This window comes from Rutidosis leptorrhynchoides, chromosome 2 (genome assembly GCF_046630445.1).
Source record: "Rutidosis leptorrhynchoides isolate AG116_Rl617_1_P2 chromosome 2, CSIRO_AGI_Rlap_v1, whole genome shotgun sequence".
Classification (NCBI taxonomy): domain Eukaryota; kingdom Viridiplantae; phylum Streptophyta; class Magnoliopsida; order Asterales; family Asteraceae; genus Rutidosis; species Rutidosis leptorrhynchoides.
The window spans coordinates 18,372,920-18,385,467 of record NC_092334.1 but is presented as its reverse complement, the minus strand read 5'-3'; the positions used below and the strand labels follow the sequence as shown (position 1 = coordinate 18,385,467).

The 12,548-nt window shown below is 37.5% G+C and overlaps 1 protein-coding gene across 1 annotated transcript; it reads right to left on the bottom strand.

Moving 5' to 3' along the window:
* Positions 1-790: 790 nt before the first annotated feature.
* On the bottom strand, positions 791-1,177 carry LOC139887667 (uncharacterized). Its single transcript, XM_071870736.1, has one exon. It carries the CDS (start codon positions 1,175-1,177, stop codon positions 791-793), a length of 387 nt encoding a protein of 128 aa, XP_071726837.1.
* Positions 1,178-12,548: the final 11,371 nt, after the last annotated feature.

The window sequence follows — 12,548 nt, the reverse complement described above, 5'->3', positions numbered from 1 at the left end:
AAAAGTAAGAAACCATTTCGTCGATGAGCATGCAACAATAGCCAGTAGGAGCTTGGTTCTGATAATTGTAAGTTACCCACTTTCGGTAGATCCTAGCTGCAATTGTCCTGTTTCTACCACCCGAGATTAACTGTGCTAGAGCTGTTATTTGTGCCATACTATTAAAGTAAAAAAAAATAGTAATATAATGATACATATGTATTAACTATGTACATATTTATTTTCTGCTTGTTTTTTTTTTTTAACGGCTAGTATGGCCAGTGGGGGTTGGCTGTAAGTCGGTAATAGAGGACAGAAAATCTGTGTAGACGATGTTTTTTGTTACGTTGGGCTCACGATCTTCCTATTGTTTAACCAACACTTTTAAACCTTCTGGTGAAGTGGCTCTTGAGAGTGCAACATATAATTGCCCTTGACCGAAGTTGGGTTTTGGAAAATATACACCTATCTTGTTGAGTGATTGTCCTTGACTTTTGTTTATGGTCATTGCATACGAAACTTTTATCGGAAACTGCAGTCTTTTGAGAACAAACGGTAACGACGGATCTTTGTGGATGAGTTTCATTCTTGGGAAAAACACTCTCTCACCAACACGCGTGCCTGTGATTATTTCAGCCTCAACCGATTTACCTAGTAGTTGAGTAATAATCATCCTTGTACCATTACAGAGGCCACCAGCAACATTTATATTACGTAGCAAAAATAGCCGGGATGCCACCTTTAACTCTAAGACGTGCGGTGGAAGACCAGGGTAGTTGAGTGTGTTTAGGTATTCCGTTGGATATAACATTTATGCCTCAACTCCGTCATTCCCATGAGGTGTTGCACTGTCATAACTGTTGCAGGTTGTCACCGGGACATCAACCATATCGACGATAATCTTGTTTATTGTATCTGCGACGTCATTTTTTGGACAGACGATTGCCTTCTGTTGGAGTTCAGCGGCAGTTGGATTTTGTAACGATTCACGGGGGTATATAAAAGAAATGAGATTTTGTAGACCATTTTCATCATCGGGAATACAGTAGTTATCCGGAATAGATAACCAACGACTATTATGTGGGTCCTCCGAATCTTGCGTGCCTATCTGACCGTTCCCCACACTTAACAGCCACCTCGAAAATTCCTCGCTCCTCGCCTTCTCAGATGCCGACAGACCAGGACGTAGTAACCTCATATTTTGTGTTAGAACAGAGATTTTGAAGTGTCGCCATAGATACGAAGTAGTGACACAAGCAGCTAATATTTCAGATTTACTCCCATTCGGCTTAACCGGTAGCGTTTGTTTAAAATCACCCCCAAGAATAAAAGACTTGTGTAGCGACCCGACCAAATCGTCATTGACGGCGCCACTAACTGAGGTCCCGTTACGTGGTCGTAGTCCCTATATGAGACTCGTTTGACCAAAATTATGTCGCGTTCATTTGAAAAGTACAAAGTTTAGTTTAACAAACGGATCGACAATAGGTTTAAGTTTACAAAGTTATAAAGTATGAATGAAATAGCTTGCGACATAATTAGTTTAAAATCACAGTTGCTATAAATAGCATAAGTATGTAAACAAAAGTTTGAATCCCAAAGGTGCTATCACTAGCGTATGCATGCATGTATGCTCGACTCCAAGCAAGTAATCAAAGTATGCGCATGTATGCTTGACCCCAAGCAAGTATGAATGTACGCGGTAGCATGTATCAAATAGCCATGTAGAAACCTGAGAAAACATATAGAAAACTGTCAACGCAAAAACGTTGGTGAAATCATAGTTGTAGTAATAAAAGTTATTTTTGAACCACAAGATTTAGTACTCCATAAAATTGTTCATCCAAATAGTTTGCATTCCAAAAGATAGTTCGCGAGCACCCAATTATCAAAGCTTAACGTTTCCTTCCATTGAACCCCATCACTATAGTGTTAGAACATACACTGTTTCTCAAAAATATATTTCACCCGTAGACGGTAGCGAACCGTCCGTAGTGAGGGTTTGTCAAACCCGTATGGCCACACAATATAAGTTCTCGCTTACACCCTGCAAGTGTAACTAATGATAATCGAATTGAGGATTTTTGTTCTAACTCGCTGTGGAATGTTTGTTTCATCGTACTTGTGTTCAAAGTATAAAAGTAAGTAGTACATAATGTAACAAAGTATATGTTCCTCAGCCCACGATTTAAAAGTAATAAAAGTTGTTGAAAAGTGGGACTATGATCTCACCTCGAGTGCACGAGTAATAAATGTACTTCACAAGTAAACGTGTGCATGAAAGTTGCTTAGCCTTGACCTAAACAAGTAAGTTATATCAATTAACCGGTTACGACACAAGGTCGGGTGAAATGTGTTCAATTAGTCCTATGGCTCGTTACGACTCGAAAAGTATAGCATGTGAATCACGTTGTCAAGTTTCATGCAAGAATCACGTATAAACGCATGTTAGAACGATTGTATAAAAGTTTGGTTAAGTTTGACTAAAAGTCAAACTTGGTCAAAGTCAACGAAAAAGTCAACACGTTCGGGTCGGACCTCGGACTATTTTTCTATGCTAGTTATTCATATATAAGCATATTAGAACAAGTTTCATGTGAATCGGAGGTCTAGAACATGGCAAACATTTTTGGTAAAAAGGGACAAATGGGACAGAAGCTGGACACGTTATACGCCGCGCCGCGGCCAGGCCTGTCGCGCCGCGACAAAAGCCGTGGCCTGGTCCCTGGCCTGTTTCACTTGTTCAAGACTTGGAAATTTTCAAACAAACGCAAAACGCAAACCGCAAACAATTAGAAGACGTATCTTATACCGTTGGAAAGCTCTTTTGACAAAGAATACAACTAAACACAATTCATCAATCAAAAACATCATTTACAACAATCGAATTCTCGTCATGTGATCAATAAACGTTCATTTTCAAAGTTTCAAGTTCATCAATTGCATCTTAAGTTTCGGGAATCCAATTCACACATATGATATGCCGTTTTGAAGGTAATGAAGCATACATTACAACTAATCACTAACAATTAACATTCCATGGCATTCAAGCATCCAAAAATTCATTTCAAGAACTAGCAAACCCTAATCAAGTATCACAAAATCAATAATCACGTTTTTGAAGTTTCTTTGATCCATCTATACATCAACATGAAGCTAATGATGTTAGTAACACTTTTAAAACATGCACTTTAACAATCTAACAACATTTACTCTTTCAAAATTAAGAATTAAGCAAACCCATTTCAAAAACTCAAATTAGTTACTCTAACAACAAATCGAGCAAACAAAACATATATTCATGTTATACACGAGCCATAGACACTAACTAACACAATTTCAAGTCAAGAACACGAATTTAAAGAAAATTAGTGATTTTAGAAAGTTACCCAAAATGGATGAAATTGGTACTAAATCGAAGAGGATGAAGAGAGGATCACGAATATGTAATTTGTTTTGATGTTTGCTTCTTGATCCGAGTTTAGATGATGAATTTGTGTTGAAGATCAAAAGGATTGAAGTTTGAGAGTAAAATGGAGAGAAAAATTGGAAATGAAAAAAAAAATAATGAATGGTGGGGAAGAGGTGGTTGACTAGTCAACCACTAGTTACTTCTTTGCCCTCTTGACGCCAATAGTCCCTCGAGTTTCAAAGCGGGTGCGGGAATTAACCAAACGAATAATTTAAAACTCTAGAGTAAACGAGTGAGGTTATAATTAAATAGCGGGAATATTATGAACGTTAGTCAATGGATACTGGGAATTTAAATAACGAAAGATTTATAAATAAATAATAAAAAAAAGACGGTGTTAAAATTAAATTTAACGAAAAAATGCGGAATGTTACAACTTGACCCCAAAAACTGCGTCGTTGTTGTCCAGGATGTCTCTAAGGCTCATGTCTAGAGCTTCGAAACAGCGCTTGTTATTCATTGGCACCTCATCCCAGACAATTAGATCTGTACTCTCGATAAGTTTTGCCATCTCAGTTTTTTTCTTTATGTTACACATTGATTCATCTGTGAGGTCCAACGGAAGTTTGAACCGAGAATGTGCGGTTCTTCCCGAAGGCAGCAGTAGAGAAGCAACGCCGAATGATGCTACGGCTAGTACAATCTTCCCTCTTGCTCGCAGTGCTATGATAATCGACCTCCATAAAAATGTTTTACCCGTGCCGCCATGCCCACACACAAAAACTAATTCTTACTGATTAAAAAGCACAACATTTGTTACCAATTCATATACTTGTTTTTGTTCTGTGTTCATACTGCGTTCTAGTTCTAATCGTTCGGCGTCAAGAGATCGACGGTTGTAGTTTTTTTTCCTCCATGATTAACCTGTTTGCTAGATCGACAAGCAAGTTAGGTGGTAGCGTTGGAAGCGCATAATCAGAAATAGACTTTGAACATTGATTTAAAAGAACTTCGACCTCGAACAGAACATAATTGTGTAGTTCCTCGTCATTTATGTGTAGTGCTGGCATATTTAATGTTGTGGCTGTGCGTAGCGGTATGTCGTCTGACATCATTTCTCAATGGTTCTCCCAAAGTTCAACTGGATTACTGACTAGGCAGTATACCAAAATATGAGCGAAAAGGGAACGAAGCTGTGAAGCTGTTGCATGCACATATGCTTCTTCTAGTGTTGTTGTCCATTCCCTATCGTCGCCTAGCAAGCCAGCAGCTTGGCAAGCCAACCGACATGTACTATGAACAACTTGATTAACAGTCCTGATATCTTCAAAACTCTGACAACCCTTCTGATGGCAGAACAACATTCTGAGGAAGAAAGCCTCTTCATACGCAGGATGTATGTACGATATTCTTCCAATAGAAGGCTTCTTCAAGTTTGCTCTCCGGTTCCAACACTTTTTTGAGTCGTTCTAAACAAATTCGGAAGGGAATTCTAAATACGTGAGCTTTTTTCCGAGGGAAGAAGACGCATTATAAGATAACCACTGAGTCAGAGTAGTTTTTCTAGTTGGATTGGTTGCTACGATCGAAGTAAGTTGCTGTTTTTCATGAAACTTAATTAGCTGCATGTTTTTTAAATGAACAGCGAGGATCTGAACAGCTGGTTCACGGTGGTGAATCGCGAAGTTAAAAATGCGCCAGCAAGCTTCGTGCGGGCATATGAACCGAGCGTCTATGAAATTCTGTATCTCATCAACCGGGTCAACCGGCTGGGAATTTTCGGGTGGCTTTTGACTAACGCTGCCTACTGGATTTGAAATGCGAGTGGCTACACGATCAGTACCCTTTGAGATGTATTTAAAGAGATATTTGATGAGCATCGTCGAACCACAACACTCAACATTAATATGTGCGTGAAAAGTCATACATAACAGCCTGTTATAAGGTACAACGTAGCTGTTATCTAGCTTAACACCACTCCGTGTGGTATAGACGCCAGTGCTACGCCTTCGATAGTGTGCGTGACCATCGGTGTCGAAGAAAGTCTTATCGTTGTATTTCTTGGGAAACTTTTTTTACAAACAAAAGCCTCCATACATGGTGCGCGAGGTGTTTGTACGCCACATGGGCCATGTATCATAGTAGCTGAGATAACTGCGTAACCAGCAGGATCAGTTCTGGGATCAGGCAGTTCGGCACATATGTAATCATCTAAACATTCGGTAATTGGAGCTGAAGCTTTAGAATGTAACCACAACAATGTATGACAATGTGGCAAACCTCTTTTCTGAAATTCAATCGTATAGAGAACCGGAAAAATATAAGCAAACGACGATTACTTTGTGTATAATATAGATGATATTAAGTAACAAAAGCCTTAAAAAGGAAAAAAATATATATATGAAGTAGTACCTCCTCTATAATCTCCCAGAGGTTTTGTTTCTTTCAAGAAGACGATAAACTCCTTAACCTCATGTAAAATACACGAGCAACAACGTCAGCCCGATCCAAAGGTGTGAGGTGTGGGAAAGGCTGTAAGTACCGAGCTATTTCAGGCCATTTGGCGTTACAGGTGAAAGTGATAAAAAAAAAATGGGGGTTTCCATAAACACGACAAATGGCCAGAGCATCTAGATAATGGCTATACATATAACGTGGCCCACCAGTGAATGAAGTAGGAAGAATAGTTCTGCTCCCGACATCCAAACCACTTTCATCACCTCTACTAATAGCATCGTACAAACCCGAAAAGTATTCACTTCGTATATCTTTCTGCTTCATTCTAATATAATCCATCCGATCAAGTTCTAGACTGCAATAAGCCGTCACCACATACTGTTGGAATAGGCGGCCAGCCCGCAACATGAGGCTGTAAACATTAAGCCTATCGTGAATTTGATAGGTATAGTACATGTTCATCGACATTTTTTTCTCCGGCCGACGCTGTGAACCAGCGATATCACGTAGCATCAAGCCGGGATGGAAACCTTGCTCACCAAAGAAAAACATTACCGGGTACTACAAAGACATGTGCAATGGGTGAAGTTTGTTAACTCTCTTGGGCCTCTTTGACCTTGGTTCAACTATTACTTCATAATCGGAAATTGTTTGTGGACCGCTGTCAAAGACAATAGCCCCAACCGCATTGGAAGTAGGAAGAGCATGCTGCTTTAAACCGTCCAAGTTGAACAACTGTACTTTGAAGGTTGGCACCTCCACAGCAGAACATTTGTCTCTAGCAGTACGAAATAACTTAACCAGCTTGTTATGCGAATCAAGAAGCTGTATGAGCTGAGCGACAACTGCTTCGCAAAGCCGGTCAGATTTATGGCCACCAAAGTGGGCCATTCTATTTTCAACTTCATTATCAGTGTCGTATATATAAAGTTGCAAAAATCTTGGATGATCTCCCTCTAGAGGGCACAAAGCACCAAGCCAATGGTAAATCTGGCTAGACACTTTGAACACATACGGTGAGCGACGGTCATTTATCCTGTCATCAACTCGGGCACCAAAGGAGGTCATGCTAAACATCCGGTTATACGCGCGGATGTTCTCAATGAAAGCAGGACGCTCCAGTAGTTGTTTGAACACCGTAGGAGCATCTTCATACGGCGGCAGGTACACACGTCCATTCTCACAACAGCGATGGTAATGCATTTTTTTTTATCTATAAAGGAGCTCGTTAAGCGTTCAGCTCGCCAAAATAGGGCCCCACACTGACTGCATACGCATGTTGAGTCACCCAAATCAATATACAAAGGTGAAATAGCTGTGGGAAAAAAAACAAATCAGTACAACGCGTTAACGGCAAGGGAAATGCGAAAAAAATAATAAACACATACAAGCGGAACTAATATGCACTCCTTTAAACAAATGTTACTTTATATAAAGGCATATGCATCAGAGAAAATTATAACGAAGCTAAAAAAACTAAATTACAAAGAAATGGATCCATCATATTAAACAAAACATATAGCCCCAAAGAACAATAACGGTAACAAAGCACCTAATAATTCAGGCAAAAAATACATTGAGTATTCAATTTTCTGAAACGAACGAATAATCAATGAATAACACAAATCGATTTAAAATTTTACAAAAAACACACCTTGCACACCGACGAACTCCAATTCGCATACAAACTTGAAGTCCACAATAACAACGAAACAATTAGCTAAAAAATAACACTCAATTTTCAATAATTTGCAATACTAAATTGCCATATAAAAATTTGTTACCTGTGTAGAAGAAACCCAAAGCAAAAATATCTGGAAAGATGATTTAAAGTAATAGAAGAGAGATGTGGGGAGATGATGTGTAGAAGAAGCAAGAGACACCGGACATGCTTTGATGTCTCCGGAGGGATGGATGAGTAAGACTTTCATGCCTGTCGACAGAGTGACGTTCGAAGGTATGGTGTGAAGTACAGCAGCTGAACCAACGATGCACTATTCTGGTTTAGTTGAATCGACAATGGGCTTTTAGGTACCCGGGCCATTAAATTTTGAACATCATTTAAGCCCAAATGAGCAAAATAGCCCTTTTAAAGGAAAACAGCTCACAAAAGCCAAAAAATGTTAAAAAAAAATGCAATAGACATTTTTAAAAGGCAAGAAAATAAAAAACAATAATGTATAAAATTGTGCTTGAGTGAATAGTTGTTTTTTGGACGAATAGGAGGCCTCCATTTTGGTTGCAATAGACATTTTAAAAAGGCAAGAAAATAAAAAACAATAATGTATAAAATTGTGCTTGAGTGAGTAGTTGTTTTTTGGACGAATAGGAGGCCTCCATTTTGGTTGCGTAATAGAAGATAGATAATGAATGGAAATTTAATAATGGTAATGGACACAAATTCGGCAAAGCACATGGGTTCGCATAGTCGTATCACTTGTTAGTCAAATAATAATTGTTAATGACCGACCATATATATTATATATACATACTCTTTATATGGGTCTCTTATTCATATTCATGCATGCTAATATATATATATATATATATATATATATATATATATATATATATATATATATATATATATATATATATATATATATATATATATATATATATATATATATATCACCACAAATTATGAAAAACGAAGAACATAGACACCAAGAGAGATTTGATCATTACGTTAGTCGGTAATAACTCGTTTCATTGTAAAGGTACGGATTCTAATTTTAATTTCTTTTACGTACTAAATATATACAAAATTGTTCAAACGGAGTAAAATATTTGAAGTAGTTATATGAATCTCCATCTATTATGATAAAGATTTGCTTTTACTTCATGTTCATTATATATATAGTTATAAATATATATACTCCGTGATACTTCACTAGAATTCATTTGTTAACTACCATGTAGTAGTAATTCTTATGATATTTTGTTTTGTTTATGTTTTGCACGGATAACCAACATATTTTTATACTGATGTTTCTTTGTATATATAATAAAATTGATACTGATTGCACCTTTTACTAAAACTGAATTGATCCGTATTGTTGATTGTATTAGTTTAATTAATCTTATTGATCGGTAATTGTTATTGAACTCTATACGTTATTGACCTCCTATTAATTATTGACTCTCAGGAAATCGTTATTGGGCCATTAATTATTGAACTCATTGTTATTGTCATTGCCTTCAATGTTAGTACCTCACTTGAATGGCCAAATATTTGATTAGCGTTATTTATTCTATTCTGGGTATGCGAGCTATTAACTTCCTATGGAGGTGCCCATAGGCATGTCATTGTGGCACCGATGGCATGACACTACCGTAATGGTGTGATTTTTTACTGCGTCTCCTCATTGTGGTGTAGGGTTTTTAGGAGGCGTATTGGTTAACCATAGTTATTGTATTGGATCATATTGTTGCGAATGAAGGTGTAGTGCCCAACGCCTTCTTCACCATTGTTTGGTACACTTGGATCTGCAATCCATGTACCCATTGTATTGTATTGTATTGTATTGTATTGAGCTCGGATTGTCGACGTACCCCATTGATTCTGGATTCGTTTGGATCCCATTGACTCTGGATTTGTAAAAATCCCATTGACTCTAAATTCGTTTGAATCTCATTGATAGATATTTATCCTTGTTCAGTTCATCGCCAACTCATTTTCGTTACTCAAAAATTATTTTATAAAACGTATATATTTTCTTTTATTCGTATCCGCGCACTGGGCCTTTCGCTCAGCCGCATTTTTCTTTCCATACGGCAGGTTATCAAGGAACATAAGGAACGGAGCTATAGGGAAGTTGAAACCGTTGGAAAAGTTTGTTCAAGATTTCTTTCAATATTAATATCGTTATCATATGAATTATGTAATGTACTTTCAGTTTGGTTCATTTGAAGATAATTAATGTTTTGTTTATTGATGAATAAGTGTTACTGATTACCGTTAATGAGACATCCATTTTCGGTTACGAAATGGGGTGTTACATTAAGTTTGTAACTAAGTAACTTAGCTAGTTTAAAGACTTGAAATGTGATTCTATGGTCATGGGAATCACTAATCATACCAACGTTCGTTACATATGATTCATGCCTATTTAGTATAACCGTTTGAACCTAATTTACCCCCTTGGTCCGGTTTAGTAAACAATCAATTAAGATAAATCAATTGTAAATTAACATGTTAAATCAACAAGAGTTCTCTTTATCAAGCAAACATGTTAACCAACTAGATACAAATGATTTAACATACATAAGAATGGTTCTTACTTCAAGCTTTAAACTATCACACATATAACAATCAATCAATAGTTCTACATCCAATACCTTGGTTCTTAATCTAGACAAACATTATGGACTTAGCTAACAATCATTTTAACAATCAAAATAACAATCAAATTATATGAAGAATTCATTGTTTGAGAACAAGAAATCAACCTACAAGAATGATGAATCTTGGATTGAGAAGGACTTTGATCTTGATCCTTAAATGTTTGGAACACTTGAAAGAGCTTGGAAGTCTCCAAAATTGCTTCTAAAATCGTCACCTAGCAGTTCCTGGTTGATCTTGATTGAATGATGAGTTTAGGAATGGGGAAAGTGGCTTTAAAAAGAGATCCAGCTGTTTTACCCATTTTTGGACGGCGTCCCAAGTTTGGACGGCGTCCCATTTATCTTTGCTTCTGGACGTCGTCCCAAATTGGGACGGCGTCCCAATTGCCTTGGTCAGAATCCTTTGTTTTGCATCCTCTACTGCCTGTGCACCCTGTTATACTGGACGGAGTCCCAAGATTTTGGACGGGGTCCAGCATAACTGAAGCCCTGTTTCGTCTTTTTAACCCGTTATGTTGACCCTAACTCGTACGGGATCAACCATGATGATAATATAACTCATAAAATGACTATAAATCATCAAAACTCTTCAAGAATCACTTTCCGATGCATATCTTCATGTCTTCGCGTAATGTTATCGAAAAACTTTCAAATATCCTTAAACCGAGAGGGATTTGCTTGATATTGCGAGAGATAAACATGACTAAATTGAGCAATATCAGATATCCTAGTCCATTATAAGTGTTTTTCAATTATGAATCCAACTAACATCAGTTCATAAGCCAATTCAAAACACACAAGTTGCAGTTTTCGCATTATAGCACAATTACATACCGAAACTTCTAACGAGCATAACTTAAGCTATACAAAACAAAATCATGCGATTCAAAAGATAAAAATTAATAGTTTTTCGATACCAATCCATTTAGATACATTGTATTAACAGTAGCCAAAATAATTTCATCAGAATCATAGCAAACAATTTCGGATTTCATGGTAATCACACCAATCGAGCAAATCAACGCATGTAATCATGAACAAACATAAAGACATGAGCACTAGACCATAATACACTATGTAATTGAATGTAATCAGATCTAAAGTAATTAGGGTTGATGATTTTATACCTTTCTAGCACAATCAACGCACAATACCAGATGTAGAACGATGTAACGAGCAACTTTGATCAAGCAAGCATGAACAAACAAGCAAAATTGAGTGTGTGTGGGGTGTGTGTGAAGTCGACGGCCAAGGAGGAGGGAGGGAAGCAGGATTTCGATTAGCAGAGGGAGTGGGAGGGTTACAGTATATTACATGTTAATTATATTTGGGTTTAGGGCCTTAAGCAATTGAACTAGTGACCCACTTAAGCAAAATTAAGTCCAATAAAGTGGTGATGGGGGGGTGGTCGGCCGAATGGCCCACCAAGGTGGTTCCTGGGCTCGTTTTGCTAGTTACATGTACGCGCGTGGTCCGTTTCGATTGCCGTTAACCGTACCGGGTCCCCGGAAAGTTAATCGGTTTTTGAAACGCAATCCACCGGGTTTAATTCATTAAATAAAATTAAATTAGTATATCATAAAGTCAATAATTATTAAAAATAGTTATTTATGCAAGTTCGGGTGTTCCGTGGTTCGACGGATAACAAGGTGGTTATCGTAACCGGGTCGTTTCTAAGTGATTCGTCAACTGAACTAAATACATCAATTAATGTTAACATATCAAACCAACCAAGTAATCCACTAAGGATCAAGTATGCATTTAAATCAATTAAATACGTAAGGTTTAAATAGACACCGTTAAATACTTAACAGTCAAGTAACGATAGTAACGGAAAAAGTAGGGTTGTTATAGATACCAATTTTATTTTTGAAGGTTAAAACCAGTGTTGAAAAAATCGGAAAACTCGGCCGATTTCTCGGGGAGAAATCGGTTAACTTGTTTTGGAATCGGCCAAAAAATCGGTCAACGACCAAAAATGGGTCAAGTCTCTGAATAATCGTCAAACCTCAGAAAATTCGTTCGAATCTCGGTAAAATCGGCCATATCTCGGAAAAATCGATAAAATCTCAGTAAAATCGGTCAAATCTAGGAAAAAAACTCGGTAAAATCTCAAAAATCAATGAAAGTCAACCGCCGATAACTCCCCAATTTCTCCGAGTTCTCGTTTTGGAGGCCCTGCCGAGAACTCTCTGAGAACCGATTTCTACAACCTTGGTTAAAACCAATCAACGGTTGGTTATTATTTGAATAAATCAATTGTCAATCAAATTATAAATCTTACGATTGAGTTCTTTCAGCAACAACAACAACAACAATACCCAATCTCACACGTGTAGGGTATGAGGGAGGT

Coding starts and splice junctions, on each gene's coding strand:
- LOC139887667 (XM_071870736.1), bottom strand. CDS start 1,177: ATGAGGTTACTACGTCCTGGTCTGTCGGCATCTGAGAAGGCGAGGAGC.